The sequence below is a fragment of the Protopterus annectens genome, chromosome 6.part0, assembly GCF_019279795.1.
Source record: "Protopterus annectens isolate FY-2018-M chromosome 6.part0, PAN1.0, whole genome shotgun sequence".
Lineage (NCBI taxonomy): Eukaryota > Metazoa > Chordata > Ceratodontiformes > Protopteridae > Protopterus > Protopterus annectens.
The window spans coordinates 1,709,764,058-1,709,786,117 of NC_056737.1; the positions used below are offsets into that span (position 1 = coordinate 1,709,764,058).

At 38.9% G+C, this 22,060-nt stretch overlaps 1 protein-coding gene across 4 annotated transcripts in view; it reads right to left on the bottom strand.

The window, feature by feature from the left end:
- The window catches only part of KIAA2012 (KIAA2012 ortholog), a 971,910-nt gene that overhangs the window by 381,894 nt on the left and 567,956 nt on the right, over positions 1–22,060 (bottom strand). For all 4 annotated transcript variants that reach the window (XM_044075102.1, XM_044075103.1, XM_044075104.1 and 1 more), the window contains exon 14: positions 7,490–7,540. In XM_044075102.1, coding sequence (XP_043931037.1) covers positions 7,490–7,540 — 51 coding nt within the window. The remainder of the gene's footprint in view (positions 1–7,489; positions 7,541–22,060) is intronic.

Below are 22,060 nucleotides of genomic sequence, written 5' to 3' on the forward strand. Positions count from 1 at the left end.
AGTTTCTTTTCAAAATAACCTAATTTAATTTCAGTATCTGAAGTTATTCAGATGTTGCAAGCACAATTTATTACTCCCTTATTGCAGCCAAACTGTTTGCATAAGATTTGTAAATCTTTCTATAATGTATTGTGAGAAAAAAAAATGAATTTACACACAGTTTATTGATTTGTATGTTTTTACCCATATCACATCTTATGTACCTATAAAATGATTTCATATCATGCTCAATATCTTTATATAAATTTTCTTCAAACATTGTCTGAACTTGTCTCATACTTTGTTTAATTGGACAGTTCAGTTTGTTTATTTCAGTTTTCAAAGTTTTAGTTCAGCCTTATTTCCATTTCTTGCATTTCTATCTGTCATCTTAATTATCTTATTCTTATGGAAAAATATCCTCCTGACCTAGTGTGACTAGATTGACTTTAACTTTTTTTTTCAGTTCAAACAATTTCCCTCTCAAAATTTGTCACATTCCTTCTTACAGTCTTTCCACTAAATGCATCACTCCAATTAGTTTTACATGGTGACTGTTTTGCTTCCATATAGTTTGTTATTAATCTTCTGTGCATTGGTTTATGCCTCACTTTGGCAGAACTACTTAGCAGTAATTTAACCTTTGTAACCCAATGGCTCTACAGCATATCAAAGGTGGCAAAACTTGACATGAAGTAACAATCATTTTCTTAGGAACACAAACTATGTGCGGTGTGTTCACTTCTTTTTCAAAATCTCTAAATCCCTGCAGCCAGTGATTCTGAATTCAAGGACTTCTAATGGATAAACCCCCTCAAAGGCTCAATATTGACATAGCTATTTATACAAATGGGTTCTGTTCCTACATAGATAGTGCCTAGACCTGGCAGTCCCTATTAGAACCAAATACAATTGGAAATGTAAGTCCAAACCACCCTGGCGGTCAACTACCTTAAATAAACCTTATTACCAAAGGAAAAAAAAACTCTAAGTCACACAACAGATCTAAAATTCCTTATATTAAAGATTGCATCAAGAATATTGGTAAGGAACTAAAAACTACTATTTGGGACAATAAGGCAAGTCATGAACCTACTTAGCTTTTGAAGCCATGGATAGTTATAAGTAGTTCTTTAGCTACATTAGGGAACTAATAAATAACACTGAGCAGTGTTTTATACTGATCAGAAATGGCACCAACCTCTCAGACCCAGTATGCATAGCAAGTACACTACTGAACAGACTTTACCCCTGTTTTATTTCCACAAATTCCCAAAACCCTTCCTTCTCCTATTACCACAAAAGAACACTTTCTGAACAAACTGTCTGAGACCAAAACTATTACCTCTATGGGGCCTGATAATTAATGCCTAATAATCGGTGCCTAACATGCTTTTGTCATGTTTAATTTTAGCCCCTTTCTAGATATATTATGCCTTTCTGGAGCCCCTCCTTAAATTGTTTAACTTGAGCATCTGTCCCTGGCATATGATAAACTGCAGTGGTAATACCACTACACGAGAATGACCTTACCACAGAGCTGGGAAACTATAGACTCATTAACCTAACTAGTCTAATCTGCATAGCCAAGGAATGCATCATATCTGACCTCGTAGACTATGATATCAAAAACAGTATCAGGTTAGAATCACATCAATTTTTTTCTCAAAGGGAAATTCTGTCTACTTAATTTAGTTAACTTCTTTGAAAAGGTCACACAGGCTGTATACAGCAGTCATACTATTCACACAGCTTATTTGAATCTGGCCAAAACACATACATCCTCCATTTCTTATGAGCTAAGTTCCTTAAAAGGAGATCCATTTGTGGTTTGGTGAATAGCCAACTGGCTGAAAGATAAAATGCACATAGTTAAGGGGGCAGGCACCTCCTCAGAAGTATGAACACAATGGTGAGCACAATACTGGGACACCTCTTACTCAGCATCTATTCTCCGATCTCCAGTCTGGGAATCAAGATCTTTGGTTAAGTTAGCAGATGATTACAAACTGAGTATTATTGTTAATTTTCCCTCTGATACCCATTCATTACAGCAGTAACTAACTATTGTAAACCAGTGGTATATGGAAAAGGGGCTAAAATTAAACACGACAAAGTATAGTATTGCCACATTAGATAAGTAGCTCTCTCCCTCAATGTACACTATAGACAATACCCCACTTCAAGATGATAATAATTAAAGTTAGGTATCTTGAAACCTAGGTCAATAATTCCCTCTCCATTGACCACAATGTGGCAACAGTAAGTCAGAAACGTTTTCTGTTTAGTACAACTAATATCTAAAGTCATATCATCTAGATCAAAGAAATTATCATCCTTCTGTATGCAGCCCTAATTAGACCAATTATTGAGTACAATGCCTCTTTCATGATGTACCTTTCTAAATATATTATGCAACTGGAAATGTCCCAGAGGTTTCTGACCAAGAAGACTGTTGACCTAAAGTTCCTGAGTTACAAGTAAAGGCCTGAAGTGCTAACTAATTTTTTGGTTTCTTGTAGTTTCTTGTGGGGTGAGATCTATGCATTACATTTTATACTATTAGGGAACTTGTTCTCCTTGATCGTCTGTATCTTCACAACTCAGAAAGCTCTATTTATACCAGAACTACAGACTTAAATTGTCACCAGCACATGAATAAAATGGAGAGAAATGTATTACTCAATACCCTACTTCGAGAGCAGACCTCCCCTGCAAGTTAAACAGAGTTACTCCATAGCATCCTTCAGATCAAACCTGGATGATTGGATGGATAACCGTAAATTTACACCAGGACTGACCTGCCTTGTCCTCCTTGAGAAGTGAGGTACAGTATGAGAGTGGATTTTGACAGTTTTCTTGCTTTGTATTTCCTATGACCCAATGTGATAGTCTGATTGACAACTCTAAATTATCCATAGCTATATGTGCGATGTGTGTGCGTGTGTTTCTGCATGTGTGTTATAAAAGAAAGGCCAGACAATATAATTCTCTTCCCTACTTGCCTTGTAAACTCTATAGAAAATGACAGCTGTTCATGGGGTTGCTACAGGAGTTAGATGTGACTTCACAGATTTGGATGGATGCCTGTTGATTTTGATGCTGATGCTGAACATGACAAAGTCACTAACATTTTGATTAGGTGACTAGGTGGTGGTGAAGGGTATTATGTTATGGAAGGTGCAGTGGTGCAGCTGTAGCATTATCGCCTCACAGCAAGAGGTTTTCCAGTTCGATTCTTGGCTGGAGTGCCTTCTGTGGTTTCCTCTGGGTGCTCAGGTTTCATCCCACATTACAATGACGTGTCTGGAGCATTTCACCCTGGGCCACTGTTGAAAATTGGCTTCATTCTAAGTCGGACTTTCCCAGTAAACAAATGTCAAATAAATAAATTATTTTTGATGATGTGCCCCAAAAAGTTTTAGGTCTTTATTTTTTTAGCTGGTGATATAGCAATTGGTTAAAATGTTTGAGGTTTTTGCCTTCTTGGGGTAAATGTAAGATACCTTACTCCAAAATGTTGCTATTAATATGATCATGTAGCATGGGAGGGGGTGCTGAAGCCTGAAAAAATAAAATCAAACTTAAAAAATATCATTAAGTGAATGTCTAGAAGTGTCTCTTTGGAAATCTGTCTTGCAGCATTCAAAATCCCAAAGATTATCCTCACAGGACAAACATACATCCCACAACCTTTTGTGTATGGGATACAGCATAGTCAAAATGACTTTTATACTTCTGTATGTCTGTGTGTGTGTGTGTGTGTGTGTGTGTGTGTGTGTGTGTGTGTGTGTGTGTGTGTGTGTGTGTGAATATGTGTGTGTATGTGTGTGTGTGTGTGTGTGTGTGTGTGTGTGTGTGTGTGTGTGTGTGTGTGTGTGTATGTGTGTGTGTGTGTGTGTGTATGTGTGTGTGTGCATTTTATTTTTGTTATGGAGGAATAATACTATGGAAGCTTCATTTGATATTTTGAAAATTGCTGGCATCACACCTGTGTCACTTGCACAATGTGACCATATAGTCAGTCCCGGCTTAGATGACTGTTTGCTGGTAACCTACGTTACTTTTAAAGGAATACATTTCCATAGTACTTTTTCTCCATTCGCCAAGAAGAATTCAGAAAGCCTCATCTGTTTCTAACTCAGGCATTGGAACAGAGTTTTGGGGAAAGTCTGTGCTTTGTCTCACATTTTCAGTGATGCTCTTCCAGACTGGTATACCTGTTCATCCAAATGTATTTCCTTATATTTTGGGTTACATATTAGCAGCATATCTTGTGGAGACTTCGGCATGGTTGCTGATAAAAACGTGTTCAACAGCATATTCAGACATTTTAGAATAAAAATCTCAATGTCATTCTTTGTTACTGATAGGCAGAAGTTTAGTTTGAAACATTCTGGTAGATAAATAAAAAACATTAAAACAAACAAATGTCTTTATACAACCACCTTGTGCAAGATATAATCACAGTGAGTGATTCTCTTCTTCATTGTGGTCCACACTAGAATTCAGAGTTACAAGTAAGACATGGCCACAAAATAAAACAAAGACATTGACATGTAAATAAATGTCTTGGAACCAAGAGCCATATTTCTGTAGTAAGATACTGGGCAGTACTGATAAAGAATCATGTGGCACAGATTAGAACACACAGCGTCACTCCTGTCTTAAGTCTGTCAGCCTGATGAACTCTTGTAAGTTTGGAAAACTAAAGCACTTACTGATGTAACAAAGAATTTTTGCTTCTGAAATCTGGTGTTTCTTATAGATATTTCTTATATTAATTTCTTTTAACAGTTTTGTTTTATATGATTTTATAGCTCTAGTTAACATTCTTATTGGATTGACTATTACCAGCTGTTGTAAATAATATGGAAATTGTCAAGAACTACCAAAACTAAAATTTTATGTCATAGGGTCAAATCATTTATATGAATATGACTTTGTGTGTGTGTGTGTGTGTGTGTGTGTGTGTGTGTGTGTGTGTGTTTTTGTGACTTTGTTTGTGTCTTTTGGCTTTTCCCGGTTAGGGGTCGCCACAGCGGAACTCCGGTCCGCTAATGATTGGTAGTGGATTTTTACGTACCTGGTTACCAGCCCTGACGTACAACCTTCAACGAAGGCACACCCCATTCACATATGCCTCCACACAGAAGACGCTGTAGCTGAGAATCGAATGGGACAATGTCTTGCTATGAGGTGACAACGCTACCACAGCACCACCACCGCAGTGTGTGTGTTTGTGATTACATGTTGTAAATAAGATGTTCAAATTTCTGTCTCATTGTGTTGCCAAATAGCCCGGGTCATGACTGAAAAAGGCCCTTGGTTCAACCCACTTACCAGTTAACAAACAAAAAATAAATAAATTAAATAAATAAACTGCAGGACCTGCTAATCCTTTATGGGGTTATTACTACTGATTCTTATGGTTATTGGCTCCTGCACTCCTAATATCCTCTTTTATCTTTGCCTTGTTGGTGTGAGGGAAGTGAGATCACAGCAGTGAATACATGCCTTTCAGAGATGAATAAATTGCCCTGGTGTAATTTCAGGATAAAACTGATAACACAGAGCAACTGCACCCCAGCTAGCTTTCTCTTGGAAGGAGTTATGTGAATGAGATATTGGAATATTGATGCAGGATATAGGAAAGGAACATACACCAAAAGGTCTAATCAAAGACTGGAGAATCCTCCAGCATTATTTATTTAATTTAGTTTTAATGCTATTAATATCACCAAGACAATGGCTTGGATCCCGGGAAGATCAAGGGAGAAAAGTTCCACAATACAAAAGTAGGAAATACTTAGAACAAGAAGTCAATTTAACCAACATATTTTTGTAATGTGGAAGGAAACCAGAGTGCATAGATAAAATGAAAGAGCATTGCAAACTTATTTCTTTCTACTTTCTCATACCTTAGACCCAAGTCTACCAGTTAAAAGTCTTGTCAGGAGAGATTAGAAGAGTGACACAAAGTCTGGCCTTGTTATGGAATGAGGCAATGAGAGATGACAGTATAGTATACCTCAGGCTACATGAGAAAGCTGATTTTTAGAAGATGAATAATGTTATGTGCAACAGACAACATTACTATGATGTGAATATGTGATAGTAAAGGACATAACATAAGAAAAAATAAAAGTGATTTGAATGTCTTTCTTGGGCAAACCCCAGGAGACAGCTTTAGTGGCATCTCTGTTCTGTAGCACGGGGATACCTTAAATAGCATCAAGAGTTATTGTATTGCATGTACACCTGGTAGTATGTGGGCATGGCCTATGCAAATTAAGCTGTTACATACCCCTGTGCACTGCTCTTCAAGGATACTTGTATAGTACAGTGATTCAGAGATGTCCATACTACATAAGATCCATGCAGAGCACTGCAAAAATGTATGTAAGTGTATGTGGCTATTAATGCCTTGTTTCCAAAGGGAGGATCTGAACAATGCAAAGCTACTCTGCTTTGCCCTGCCCAAATTCTGATTCTTAGGCCAGGTGAATAATGTTGTCCAGTGTGTGTGTGTGTGTGTGTGTGTGTGTGTGTGTGTGTGTGTGTGTATGTGCGTGTGTGTGTGTAATAGTGTAATACGCTATGAGATAGAGTATTACAGGCTACTGTACTCCAGGCAGTAATACTCTGTGTCACAGTTGTGTGCGAATAGCAAGTCACCTGCTTGTCCCTGGTCTGTCCTCTTCTGTATTCTTTGAATAAGTAGCTAGGCAGTATTTACCTGGGTCCTCACCTTTGTCTGCTGGCAGTAACATCTTGTTCAGGCAGGGGATATACTTGGGAGATGTGAGGGTGTATACGTATGTTTGTCACAGTGTGAGACCATTTTCATTTGGGGGGGGGTCTTAGATGGCCGCTCTTGTGTAAGTGCATGGCTTCACAGACATGCTTGTGTACATGCTTGAACAGATTGTTTATATTTTGCCTGTATGGTTTTTGACACACATGTAGTCACACTCTAGGCACATGCATGCAGCTATAATCTCATTGCCACCAAAAGGTGGGACTTAAGTTTTTTTTTTTCAGTACCCTGCTTTACTGAGATTCACACAACTGTGCAAAGAGTTTAACTCAGAGTCAGTGGATCAGACATTTCAAACCCAATTTTTTCCATGGTTAAGTGGTATGATCAGTGTATATAAACTAGACAGGGAACCAAATGAATTCTACAACATTGTAAACATACTAAAGCTTACCAGCATTGTGTAAGTCATGTCTAACTCCTCTTTCCTTTCTTGATATATATTAAGAAACTGCAGCAAGTTTTACCTTTGTCTTTTTGTTACACTATGCCTTTGTTTCTGAGGGATGCACACGGATAGTGCTTTCAGATCAGTTTTATTCTTTCACTAAAAAACTTTGATGTAGTCACAGCTGGTTTAATAGCATATTTAATCAGAAATCATTTGATGATGTTTCATTGGTCATATTTTGACATTTTATATCAGACTATGTTCAGTCTTTGCTGCAGTAACTGAAGAATGGCACTTACCATTTCTGGTTCCACTATTTTTACCTCCTTAAGTTGTTTCACAGGACTTTCCTGCAAGAAAACAAAACACTGCACTGTAACAAAAAGCAAGTGTAATAAATAGCTTGATGTTATCGGCTGAATGCTCACATTTCAGGCAATGACAAGAATGTACAATATTAAGAAAACTTGTGACATGCATTTTGCTACAACTATAAATCTTGTCACTTTTATGCCAAAAAAAGAAACAATATAAATTACTATACTACAATGAACAAATTAATTTAATATTCAGAAATGTGAAAAAAATCATAATGGTCCATGTAGCTGCCTTGCTCATTAACATTTCTTTCCTAGATTTTTAGAATGAACTTTGGAAACACTGCCTCATGAACAAGTGCAAAGAAAAAGAGCACCACTTCTAACCAAAATATGGCTTTGAAAACAACATTCAACATCAAGTTTTTCTGATTACAAAGTGCCTTGCTAGCCCTGTAATATGATCCCTGTGGTTTCACATATAAAGAACTGTGACTGAAGTATCTTTCCTTTTTCTGTCTCTACCAATTCTGCTGTCTCTGCACGCTATTTTGGACTTCTGTTAAATATGCATTATTTCCTTTTTTTAGGCAGTCTAAGACAGCACTAATCCAGAACACTGCCATTCTAAATAAATGAAAAGAGAAGACTGGAGGAGAGGGAAAGATAAATGATATCATATTGTGAGGATACACAGTATATTGTGGGAATAGGAAGCCTTGACTACCAAAAATTCATACCAATATGGCTGCACCTTCGTACTATCTGTATGTTTTTCCCTGGTGAGATCAGATCATCGGTCTGTCTCATTCAAAGCTTCTCTCATACCCAAACCCTCCCCAGTTGTAACCAGGCTAAAAAACTTCTCAAACGCTGACTACAACCTCCTAAGTGAATCTAGTTGACTTCTTTGAGACTGTCACCAAGGCCTTGGATAAGGGAAAGTCAGTACCTTGGCCTTGGATGAGGGAAAGTCAGTACCTTGACCTGGCCAAGGCCTTTGACACAATCCCCCACTCGGGCATCATCGAAAAGCTAACACAACTTGGTGTTAATCCCTATCTCATCAGATGGGTGACCAACTGGCTCACAGATAGGACCCACAAGGTCAAAATAGGTGCCACCACCTCCGATAGCAGACCTGTCATTAGTGGTGTTCACCAGAGATCTGTCCTGGGACCCCTACTGTTTGGAATCTACTTCTCAGAGGTCCAGGCAAAGACAATGAGCCTGTGGCTGTCCAATTTTGCAGATGACTGTAAGTTAGGTGCTGTCATTGACTCCCCGAATGATGTTAATATACTGCAGGAGGGTCTCACAGCTACAAATAACTGGTGCCAAAGTCATGGCCTTAAGTTATATCATACCATACGGCAAAAACATGGCCTCTACTGATTACCACATCAACAGCAACCTCCTAAGCACACAATCTGTAGTGATAGACCTGGGTACTCAGGTTGACAACAATCTCACATTTGGCCATCGTGCGGCGGCAGTGGTCAGAAAAGCCTTTTTCTTGGTTCATCTCATTAGTAAAGAGATTGCATCCAGAAAAAAAGGAGGTCATTACGTCTCTGTACTCCTCCCTCATTAAATCTATAATTGAGTATAATGCCCTGTTTGGTATGTGCCTCTCCAAACACCTGCACCAACTGGAAAGGCCGGAGAAATACCTCACAAAGACAATCCATGGCCTCCAACACCTGTCCTATGTGGACAGGCTCAAGTCACTATCACTCTACTTGGTATCATACAGATTGCTCAGAGGTGATCTGTGTCTCACCTACAAGGCAATATCGGACCCTGCACTACTAGAGATGCTCCATATCCATAAGTCTAACTCCTCATACCTAAATCTAATATGCAACATCAACAAAACCTGCTGGAGAGACAGTTTTGTCTCCAGAGGCTGCTCCATCTCTGGAATAGACTTCTCATACATGTCAAACAGAGTGCCTCATTGGCTCTCTTCAAGCACAACCTTGATGAGTGGATGGGAAACCACAAATTTGTCCGAGGGGTTCCACCTTTGTCCCTCAATGACAGGGGTGACAGATGCTGACTGAAGTTTCTTTTTTGGGATAAACTCTTGGCTAGGCTTGTACGGGCCCCAGGGCCATTAGCCTAGTAACGTTCTATGATCCGTGGTCATACAAATTGTAAAGTATTACTAAATACTTCAAATGATGAATGAGAATTAGTAATCTATACAAAACAGAGGTATATTTAAAAACATTTTTCCATTTATCCTATATAGTTATCCGTTTAATCTGAGTAATAATTGCCTGTCATGAACAACAACATTTTCAGTTTTCCAAAAATTCAGAAATATAATGACTGCCATCACCATGAAATACTTAAAGCAATTGAAATTTAAAGACATCCAGGTGTCAGACCTAGAAAATTATTAGTTTTACAAACCTACCTTTGAAAATGAGTGAAGGTGACAATGTTATTTTCAGTAATTTGTACTAGGTATCATTTATATGAATTCATAGCCTAGGTCAAAAACTAGTACACAGAAAAAAAACTATTTATTTGCTTTCTCTATATCAAAAATATCAAACTCAGAAGCTCTTTTAAATGTTCTGACCCTGTATAATGAAAACCTGATTAGTTTACATAGTGTATATAATTGTTTTATTTTACAAACACCATTTTAATGGTATAAGCAATGCTATAATATTCACACTCCAGCATATTCCAATTCATAACAATTCGTGTTTAGCCTTTGTTTTATTAAGAATTTGACAGGGTGGTATACCTCACTATTAATACACTATTAATACATAACAAAATATATAATTTGCAGATAAGGAACTGAATTCTGTAAAACTAGAAATGTCAACAAAAACTTTGTGTAATCAAACTTTGTGCCATGAGGGTGAAAATTAACACACCAACTAAAATCCCTAACAAATGGGTCCACGAAAACTGATAAATAATCTGCCTTGTTGTTTATGCTGCTACCACCATGAGTCAATTTATTGCAACTAGCACTCAGAGCATCATTTATTTATAACTTTACCTTGCTTATATTGTTTTCTCAGTGAAGGTTCCATCTCATAAATCTCACTCGTTATTAGAATTACATCTCAGCTTGTAGGGGACTCTGTTCTTTTCTAGCATCTCATAATGACTTTCTTTGCAGCCAGTATCAACAAACTAAACAAAAAAATACTTCTAGCTCAGTAATAAGAAGCTGTGTGTGTGTGTGTGTGTGTGTGTGTGTGTGTGTGTGTGTGTGTGCGTGTGCGTGTGCGTGTGCGTGTGTGTGTGTGTGTGTGTCTGTCTGTCTAATACCAGTCTTCTGGCCAAATACCACTGCATATATTTTGTAGATCTAACCTGAATGAAAGTTTTGGAAAACTACAAAAACATTTTGCCATTTAGCAACTGCTTCTTCCACACATGTACAGCAGTAAATGGGTAACCCTCAGAAACATCATTTTCAAATCAGATGGGCTATAAAATTGCATATGGAGGCATTCTGCATGATGTTTTGGCATTTTCAAGACTTTGTAACAAATTTAGGTAATGCTCAAATAAAGTACAGTTGTGTAAAATCTTACCATAACAGTAGATGTCCTTCTCTTCACTGTTGCAGTACTCTTCATAGAAGGTACGTCCTGCCCAGGACAGCCTGATGATCGGACAGCATGAAAAAGCCTAAAAAAGATCTTGTGTGTGCCATGCATCACGTTTATGCTCCCCACACAGAACATATGGCATAAAAGGGGCATACAGTTGCAACTACCTAGAACTGAATTACCCCAGAAGAGAACAGTTGCCATAGGACAAAGGAGTCCATGCACATCCAGAAGGAAAAAATGCAGAATAAACAGGAGGGAGTTGAAGGGAGGGAGCTAATACTGCAACAGTGAAGAGAAGGACATCTACTGTTATGGTAAGATTTTGCACAACTGTACTATGTCCTTCTATATCACTGTTGTAGTATTCTTCATAGAAGGGAGAGTAAAAAAAGCTCAAGAAACAGAATGGGAGGTGGAAGGCTGAGAAGATCCTTTAACAAACACACATAAAATGGTTTCAGCAAAAGCATCTCTGGCACTAGAAACCATATCCAACATATAATGCTTATTAAAGGTATGCTCTGAAGACCAAGTAGCAGCTTAAAGGACATAATTGGTGTCCAACCCCTTGAAGAGGGCACCAGAAGAGGCAACAACCCTAGTGGAATGAGGTCTAACAGAAGTAGACAGAGATTTGCCATGAAAAGAATAACAAAAGAAAATGGCATTAGGTATCCAGGAGGAGATGGTTTGCTTATAAACAGCCAAACCCAAAGACCTGGGATGAAAGGAAACAAAAAGGTGATCAGAATTATGAATAGTCCTAGTTTTATCCAAATAGTACCTGAGCTGTCTGTGCAAATCAAAGGTATCCAGGAGCCTCTCACTAGCAGACTGAGGAAAAGGGAAAAAGGAAGGGAGTTGTACTGACTGATTCAAGGACAACTCATTTACAACCTTGGGCATAAAAGGAGGAGTAATACATAGGGACACCCTGTCCCTGTGAAAAAACAAAAAGGAGAAATAGCCATAAGGGCCTGGAGGTCAGAAACCCTCCGAGCTGAAGTAAGAGCCAGCAACAAAACAGTCTTCCAGGTACAAAGTTGCAAAGAAGCAGAATCTGCAGGCTCAAAAGGAGCCTGAGTCAATTTTTCCAAAACAACATTAAGGTCCCAAGCAGACTGGAGAAGTGGGGGTGGATGAGAGACCCCTTGTCCTGTGTGAGGAGATCCAACTGGTGAGGTGAATTGTGATGACTGCCCCTGGCCAGATGCATTAAGAGGGAGAGCCAGTGCTGTCTGAACCAAAAGGAAGTCACTAGCAAGACTTTTGGGGAGTCCAGATGAATCTTTTGCAGGATTCTTGAAAGTAGAGGAAGACGAGGGAAAGTCTAAAGAAACATCCCCTTCCAAGGAAAGGAAAGGGTGTCCATCTTCCACACTAGATAACATAGCACTCTGGAACAAAAAAGAGAAGCTGCCTGTTCAGATGAAAGGCAAAAAGATCTACCTGAGAAATACCCCATCGATGGACAATGTCCAGAAAGATGTCTCTTTAAAGCATCCATTCATAAGCCTGCATTTTGGACCTGCTCAGAGAGTCTGCCACTAGATTGTGCTCTGAAGAAATGTATACTGCCTGAAGAGTTAGCTGATAACTGACAGCCACTTCCTAGGCCTGAAGCAGCATCCTGTAGAGGAGTAAAGATTTCATGCCCTCCTGCTTGTTGACATGCCATATCACTATAGTGTTGTCTGTGTACACCTTTAAGGGGCCTGGAGAGAACATGGGGTGAAAAGCCTGAAGGGACAAAATCAGAGCTCTCATCTCTTTAATGTTAATATTATCTGACTTCTGAAGGGGAGGCTAGAGACCCTTAACTTTCAGGTAACCAAAATAAAATTCTTCCACAACCCATGTCTAAGGCATCGATGAACAGCTCTTGAGAAGGGACATGAGGCTGAAAGGGCTGGCTTGGGTTGAGAGCAAACTGTTGAATCCACCACTCAAATTCCTTCTTGAGACTGGGAAGGAGAGGTATACTGAAATTCAGAGGGTGACGATACTGTAGCCAAACTGACTTGAGGTACCATTGAAGCTTCTGCATAAGCAGTCTGGCAAGAGGAAGCACAAGAATAGAAGAGGCCATGAATCCCAGGGCCTGAAGAAACTCCTAGCCTGCCTGGCATGGCAGTTAGAGGAAGAAAAAACTGAAAGAAGGCTGTTAATGACAATACCTTTGGAGGTGGAAGAGAAGCTAACACTGGCACTGTCTGAATACTGCATCCAAGATACACATGATCTGAGAGGGAGTCAGGATGGACTTTTGGAAGTTGATAGCAAACTCCAGACTTTGAAGACGAGAGATGGTGAATTGCAGATCCTTTAACAGTCGACTGGGAGAAGGCGCCTGAAGCAACAGGTCATCTAGATAAGGAAAAATATGAATGCCTTAGAGTCTGCAGAAGGCAATAACAGGAGCTAGGCATTTTGTGAATACCCTTGGGGCAGTAAAAAAGCCAAAGGGCAAACTAGAGAACTGAAAATGAGTGGAAGACACAGAGATGAAACCAAGAATAATCCCTCATGATGGACCCAAAAGCCGCAGTCCTAGAAGAGGTGTCAGCAGTATCATAGCCACTTGAGAAGCAGAACCTAAAAAGGATAAAGCAGAGGATTTGCCTTCAGAGTCAGGGAGGGTAGAGATAACTTGACAAGCCAGAGCAATCAATGTCAGAGCATAACTAGTCATGGGTCTGGTAATTAATAGCCCTAAAGGCCAAAGTAGAAGCAGTATAAACGTTCTTGCAAATGCTCTCCATTGCTTTACTATCCTTATCAGAAGGCAAAAGTTTAGAAGGTTTGTTAGAAGAGACTGACACCACAGCAGGATCAGCAAAAGGACAATTAAATAAAAATTGACAATCCTCAGGAACCTTATAGAACCTATCAGGTTTCTTATGAGCAGGAGACTGAGAATCAGGAGACTTGGAAGCAGCAATGAAAGTATCCAACAAGGCAGCCAACAAAGGAGGAACTGCAGATGGTTTAGGAGTATCCACCTGAACTAACTCATAATATCTTTTCTGAATATCAGACACTTGAGAAGAATCCCACTTAAAGAATTCCATTAACCTAGCAATTGTGTCCCCAAAGGACAATTCCTCAAAAGGAGACTCAGAGCTAGCAGACTCCTCTTCATCAGAACCATAAGCCAAAGACGAAGGCATCCGTGAAGAATAGGGCAAAGACCCCTCACCAGATACTGAATTCTTTTCCGAGGAATCTGGATCCCTGAGCCATTTAGAAGGGTTACAGGTCCAAGGAGGTGTGGGTACTAAAACCCCTTGAAGAGGCTTCAGGGCCATTAAGGCAGAAAACAAGCCCTGAGTAAACTCTTGCCATTTCCTTTGAGGATCCATAGGATGCTTCAGTTTTTGTCTTTCTTAGAAGGGACATCAGCTCTAACAATACCGGAGGTTCTGACCTTTGGTGAGATTTAGTAACAGAACCTGGAACTTTCTTCCTGACCAATATCTGCGGAATTCCTCTAGGACCCTTTGAGATAATCAACCGAAGCTCCCCCTTGATGTCTGGAGCAGACACCTGCAAAGCCTCGGAGGACGTGCAAAAAATGATTTATGCTGGCCTCTGGAGGGGTTGTGGCAGTGAAGTCTGACAAAGACGCCGAATGCCCTACAAGGTTATCACTTGCTTCTAGAGGGGTGTCCAGTTCATAGTTTCATAGATGTTTACTAGGCTACTGACCACAAGGGCCTTTTTAAGCCTAGCCATGCATCCAAATCTCTGACAAGTTTTGGTGGAGGCTGAACAGCTTGAGAATCTGTCTGAGACTTCTTGAACTTCTGTTTACCTAGAGGGAGTAAGTTGGGGTTGAAGGATTCTGCCATGGTATCCTGGGCTTACTGTTTTAGCCACTGGTTTTCAAGATAAATGGCCAATGAAGACAAACAGCTTTTGAGTGTCTTAGGTACAAATGCCTTACAGATACTAGAAGAGATATGGTCATGGGAAGCATCCAAACAAAAAAGACAATGTTCGTGATGATCCTTATGGGGAATCTGCCTCCTACAATGACATTTTCCCTTCTAGGATGACATGAACTCTAGGTAGTAAAATACAAAACAAGACCAAGAAAAGTGAAAAAGAAATAATGGGGCAGTTATCTGGTGTTGCTAAATATTCAGTACAGCAACAAGGCTTTCAGACCAACTGGCAAAAAAAACGTTTGAACTGGTGGCAAGAGACATTCTCAGTAGTTGCATCTATATGTCCCTTTTATGACCTATTTTCTGTGTGGGGAGCATAAATTTGATGTACAGTGCATACAAGATCTTATTTTAGGCTTTTTTCCTACTGATCAAGCATTGGGCTGATGTGGGAGGGACATCCCTTCTATGAAGTATACTGCAACAGTGATATAGAAGGACACCAGCCTTCTGATCTTCGGAAAAACCTCAATGAAGGTATTTCCCAAGACCTATAAAGGGAGTCACATCCCCCTACATCCTGTTTATATAATTTTTGTAGACTGTATTAAGCAGGTGTTTAGGGTTGCTAGAATTTCCTTTTTGTAGCAGACAAAAACAGAATGTATTATGGCTTATTCCATACTGCTGCCACTATCACACTCAAGACCACTCTGTATCTAAGATGCATCCCTTGAAGTACTATACATTTAAATGAAGACAGAACCATGACATTGGATCCCCTTTAAGGAGTAGCTGCTCCTAGTAACTTAAAGTAGAAAGACTAGCCATCCTTCCGTGCATATCAATCCCAGTCCCAGCTTAATGATCAGACATATAGAAATCAGTTCAGTTAAACAGTCCATGGCCTCAGTGGTCACAGACACCAAGCTTGTATTCTTAACTATTACAGACAAAAATGTCTTGTCTTAGACCATTCAAGACAGTCATAATTAGAACCAGTGTGATCCAGTTTTACCTAGGCTATAAAATTTCAGGCAGCAATATAACTTTTCCTAACTATATAGCCAAAAAGGTAGCCATTTGAAATGTCAGGACTCTGAGTTCCAAAACATGGAGATTGAATGACCAACAAAATGGACTTACTGAGTCAAAGATGGCCATTTCGCAGAATATTCTCTTTTCTCTGAGGTATGACGATCGTGGAGTTGGTATATATAAGTTCACACAATGTAGGGGGGCTTGCCTCCTCCTTTGGGGGTGCAGGTGGGGCTTGACCCGTGCAAAAATAGAAGTCTAAAGGAGAAGAGTGATGTTCAAGATTTGCTGCTCTCCTGGATTTTCGATTTTCTTTTTCAGTCTATTGGCACTTGGCGTTATCAGTGTTGACATTTCAATGGGGAGCCAACAAAAAAGCCTCATTTGACAAGCTATGTAGTAGTGTTCAGAACTGAAGATTCCCAATCCTCCTGATCAGCTACATTTTTTCTCAAGCCACCCTTGCCTTATGTTCCAGCCACAAGAAGGACAGAAACTTTGTCATATGCCCCTTAATAAACCAAATGGCACAGATAATGTAGAGCTGATCTCAGTTCTGACTTTTCACTCAACAATATAAAGTTCTTAAAAATATAAACTTCTGGGGGAATCTAAAGTGTGCCAAACCATAGCATGAGAAAGTCCAGTCAACTCTTTCAAACACTTCCTATGGATAGAATCTAATAGTCTTCATGTTTTTAGTTTTCTGCATAAAAAATAGAGTCTTGATAATATTTCCAAATGTTTTATACCCTAGAAAAAGCCACACTGATCCATACAGACTAATTTAAGTATTATTGGAACCACTCTTGTAGCCAGTAAACCTGTTTATGATCATGCTTTAATATAGATATCGGCCTATATGACACTGCATTTTATGGGTCTTCACCAGGCGTTGGTATAACTGATATCACTGTCTGTCTCTATCATTGACAGAAGCACTACTCTGTTATTAAGAACATATTATGGCACTTTTATAAATTCTTGAACAAACTTATTTTCTTCCGAGCTATGCAACTCACTGGTCAGACCATCAAGAACAGCACTCTTCTTTCCATGACACTGTGCCATCCCCCAAAATCTTAAATCAAATATTATAAACAGTGCAAGGTTTAAAACATAGAGCTTCATAAACTTAGGGCAGTGCTACTTTTGTAAGTTCAGACTGTAAAGGTACTATCAATGATTTTTCCATAATATCAGAAGTCATAGATGCATGTTCCCACAAACCATCCTGCATACATAAAAACAAATATTCCATTCAAATGGGTCCTGGTAGTTCACATTTGGTATATAAATGGTTATATAGCCTACCACATTTCGTCAAACAGTAGAACAGTCAAGAATCAGAACTTCAACTGATCCTGTACAATAGCAGTGAAACATAATATATAGCTTATCTGTCACCTTATCGATGACTGAATGTGACTTATACAGGGAAATATCTTACATTATCTACATGAGACTCCCTGCAAAACTCATTAATTGACACAGTAGCTTACTGAGAAAAGGTGTGAGTCCAACAAACTTTCCAGTGTAATTCCATACGGCACAAAAATAACCAATTAAGGATTTAAACATCAGTCCTTCCACGCTCATTTATCAAGCAACAGAACTAGTTACTTGAGTTCTAGTAAGAATGCTGTGATAAAATCAAAGCATCTACTATAGCAATAACCCACGCCTGGGTGTGGGTAATGCTGGATTTACCCACGGTTGGCGTGGTTTGGTCCCGAGGCCCGAGGACCAAACAAAGCCAACCGTGGTAAATACAGCATTACCCACACCCAGAAGTGAGTTATTACTATATAATGACATTATTTAAGAAAAGAAATAATTACTTTTCTTAAATAATGGCATTGTATAATGCCTCTTTACTGCCCTTCCGCAGCTGTCTGGTATTCTGCGGCAGTTCTGATGTACTGCGCATGCCTATGCAGTACATCAGAGCTGTGGGCAAAAGCACTGTTTCGCTATGTTAAATGGGTTTAACATAGTGAGACAGCTTTAAAATAAGCAACAGAGATCTCCGTTGCTTATTGTAAAGCTGTCTCGCTATGTTAAACCCATTTAACATATGAACAGTAAAGCAATGGAGATCTTGCGATCTCCGTTGCTTTTTTTTTTAAACTGTCTCGCTAAACGGGATATCTCCGTTGCTTATTTTAAAGCTGTCTCGCTATGTTAAACCCATTTAATATAGCGAGACAGCTTTAAAGCAACGGAGATCGCAAGATCTCCGTTGCTTTTACACACTGTGTCGCTATGTTAAAGGAGTTTAACATAGCGAGACAGCTTTAAAAAAGCAACGGAGATCTCCGTTGCTTTTTAAACCTGTGTCGCTATGTTAAACTCTTTTAACATAGTGAGATTAGTGTTATAACGGAAAAAGTCCGGGCGACCGGACCTTTTTCCGTTAGTATATTGAGGGATTTACAATGGGCACGCTGGTTGGGCTGGCCAATCAGCGTGCACGTTTTAGGGGAGGAATTGTATAATAGGGCTTTTAATACAGATCAGTGCTTAGCAGTTTATGATTCCTCATTTAGCTTCAGTAATATATTACATCATAAAAAACAAACCAACTGTACTGATCAAGGGTGTATAAGAAATTGACAATACTTGCTTATCAAATTTTACTGTCTTGTAGTTATAGGCAGATTATCTTTCCACACACAATTACTGCTCTAAATATTAATCAGGGAGGAGCATTCAGGAACTATAAATACAGTTAAAGCTGCACATATTGACTCAGCTGATAACAGAGTTGTAACTGCCAGGCATGACCCAAATGCAAGCACAGACATGGTGCTGACACATGCAGTCTCTGCAGTAGTCATACTCCTTAATTCAAGCTGCATTTACTGCACTACAGGACCTGCATATCTGGCTTGATTCGCTTGTCACGGAGATAGCACAGTTTAACCACTTCTCCTAGCAAACTGCAAATCAATAGTACCAGTCTTCAGAAGTAATCAACCTCTTTGGCTAATCAGTACCAAAGACTAGTGCAGCTGATACTGACCCACATTTTCCCCCTAGTTATAAGAAAACTACTGGCAAAAGGCATATCCCATTTACTTCAGTTAGGAGACACTAAACAACACATAAAAAACAGACTAACTTTCCATGCAGGAGTCAATGACATCACTTACTCTTAAGGGGGAACCTTACAAGTCAAGGATCACCCAAAGACCACAGCTAAAACAATTCCCTATAGCTGTCAGAGTCTTGTGGCTTGCCTGGTGAACAGTCTGCCTTGGCCAAGGTGAAGAGATACATCTTTCAAGCTAAATCCATGCCAGTGCAAACTCAATATCCTGCCAGAGCAGATCATACTTAACACAGGCTAGCCAAATGCTTATGAAGTGTCCTGCCAGATAGTGCTTATATGGGGTACTTCATTTGCTCACTCAGGAATTCTACCAACCAGTTACCCATTTAATTGCTTCCCAGAATAACAAAAACCATGGAATATATTTGGAGCTGAAATCAATAGTAGAAAACATTAAAACGAATGACTGCAATAAAGACATATTACATACTACTAACTACAGGGAATCATGCACAAATTATAAAACCAAAACTGCAAGGTCTATTTATTGCATCGCAAACTGTGATGCTTTCACAATATTACAACAAAAGTAAATAACAGCAGTCACTCAGATGTTACAAAATTCCTCTGCACGTGATAACTGACACACGCAAGGGCTGCTTGCATAAAGTTGAGTGGACAAAGGTGCAATCTTTGAATGAATTTTAGCTTACGATCTCACTGCAGAATGTTCTACTTCATTCCATGATTGCAGTATATTTTTGAGTCTTTCGGCTTTTCTGGTTAGGGGTCGCCACAGCGGAACTCCGGTCCGCTAATGATTGGTAGTGGATTTTTACGTACCGGGTTACCAGCCTTGACGCACAACCTTCAACGAAGGCACGCCCCATTCATGTATGCCTCCACACAGAAGACTCTCTAGCTGAGAATTGAATGGGACAACGTCTTACTATGAGGCAACAATGCTACCGCAGCACCACCACCGCAGTACATTAATATGATATATTTCTTTTGTCTTTACTAGCCATTTACTCTTATAGTTCACTGCATTCATTCTTTTTATCACATCAAATGGCCTTTGCCACTTGCCTGAAATTTATTTTTTGTGGAGGGCACAAGTAACTGATTCCTGGGTTAAATTCTCTATGATGGACATTCTTAATATAAACTCATTGTATTTCCTGAAGTCTCTGCATGTGTTCCCTTTCTATGGGCATCACCAGCTTTAATGTATCCTGCAAACTAATGTATTGCTCTATCATACTTTTAAATGGTGTATTTAGCTCTTCTCAAGTTTCCTTAGCAATGTCAAGCAGCCCTCTCAGAGGCTTTCTGTATAGAAGTTCATATTAGGTAAACCACCCACTTAAAGCTTGGGACATCTTTCTGATCACTGATCTCAGTTTTTAACATTTACATCAATGACTTTCCTTAGCATGTATTCATTTATATATATATATATATATATATATATATATATATATATATATATATATTAAAATAAAATAAAGAGAAACCAACCAGTGTTGTTTTGTGATTTACCTTGTAACTGCTTAGTAGGAGAAGCCTTAGTTTGAGTTCTTTCATTTTTAGCTATAATTTTTAGGAATTATGTTGAGGACTTGCCAAAGGTAGTTTCAGCAATGGTTAAAAAGTTTGAAAATTTCCTGCCAAAACTACCTTTGGTGAAAACAGTTTTTGTAGAAGGCAACCCCCCCCCCCCATGTTGGGGAGCCCCCCTCCAAAATTATATATATTAACTCTGAGGTCAAACAATGGTGGAGAAAATGGCAAAATATACTGTAGGCGAAGTTAATTTTGTCGAACAGTGTTTACACATTTTATGTTTGGTGAAACTAACTTGCCAATTTGACATGTTCCTGATTTTTACTGTTTGTTCATAGGTAGTCACTAGTCGTGCAGTCCAGGAGACCCTTAATGAGTCTAGCTCATATTCCAAGCACTGTTTGGTTAAGTATGTTGCTCAAGGTTAAACAGTATACAATAGGAGGTTGAAGGAATTAAACCCTCTACCACAGGAAGTAACTCATTAACAGCTTTAATCTTCTTTGCCAAGTACCAGGGTGCTGGAAGAAAGAGACAGATTGTAGGCAGGCACAATCTAGCCTTCCCAAGGGGCCTAGCTAGTTATAGTGAGCCACAACTGAGAGCACAAGCTGTTGGGTTTGCTTGTGACTTAAAGAACATCTAGTGTCCTACTGTGACTTGCACGACCGTCATGGTGGAACAGAATAACTGTTTTATAAAGTATTTCCCTTTGTATAAAGTTAGCTCAGTGTACGTAATTTAATATTGATTTGTATACTGTTTTGTGATTTCCTGATATAATTTGAATTCAATTAATATTTGTTTTAATTTCTTTGAATGCTGTGTGATTTTGTTTCTTTTAAAATTCTTTGTTTGTCAATGAAAATAGATTCTTTGAACAAGTATGCCATTAATGATTTTGCTAATACATAGGTATCTTGTCCAGTGTGCTAAATGCTGTCTAATATAAAGTTAACACCTGATGACATTTGAGGCTTGTGTTCCTCATGTAAAAAGTTAGTTGATTTGTTTACTATTATTGATAGTAAAAACAATACTTGCTGATGATGATAGTACTTGTAAAACTGACACAGCTTTGAAAACTGTTATTACATAAGTTAATAATTGGGCTGATGAGAAAAATAATATTAGGCAAAGTTCAAACAAAACACATTTAGGAAAGGAAGTGCCTGACCTATGCTAGTAAAGATAGTTCAACCCCTACTGAACATAATACTAAAAAAATGTGATCTTGGAATTTAGGATACACTTCTGTGGCAATCTGAGGATAAGGAGTATATAGAAGAAAAAAAAAGAAGCTGGCAGCAAATAAATAGAATGAAAAAGAAAAAAGAAAAGACAAATCTAGCTAATGCTAAGTAAAAATATGCTAAACAAAAAAGCACCACTTTGGTATGTAATATTCAGA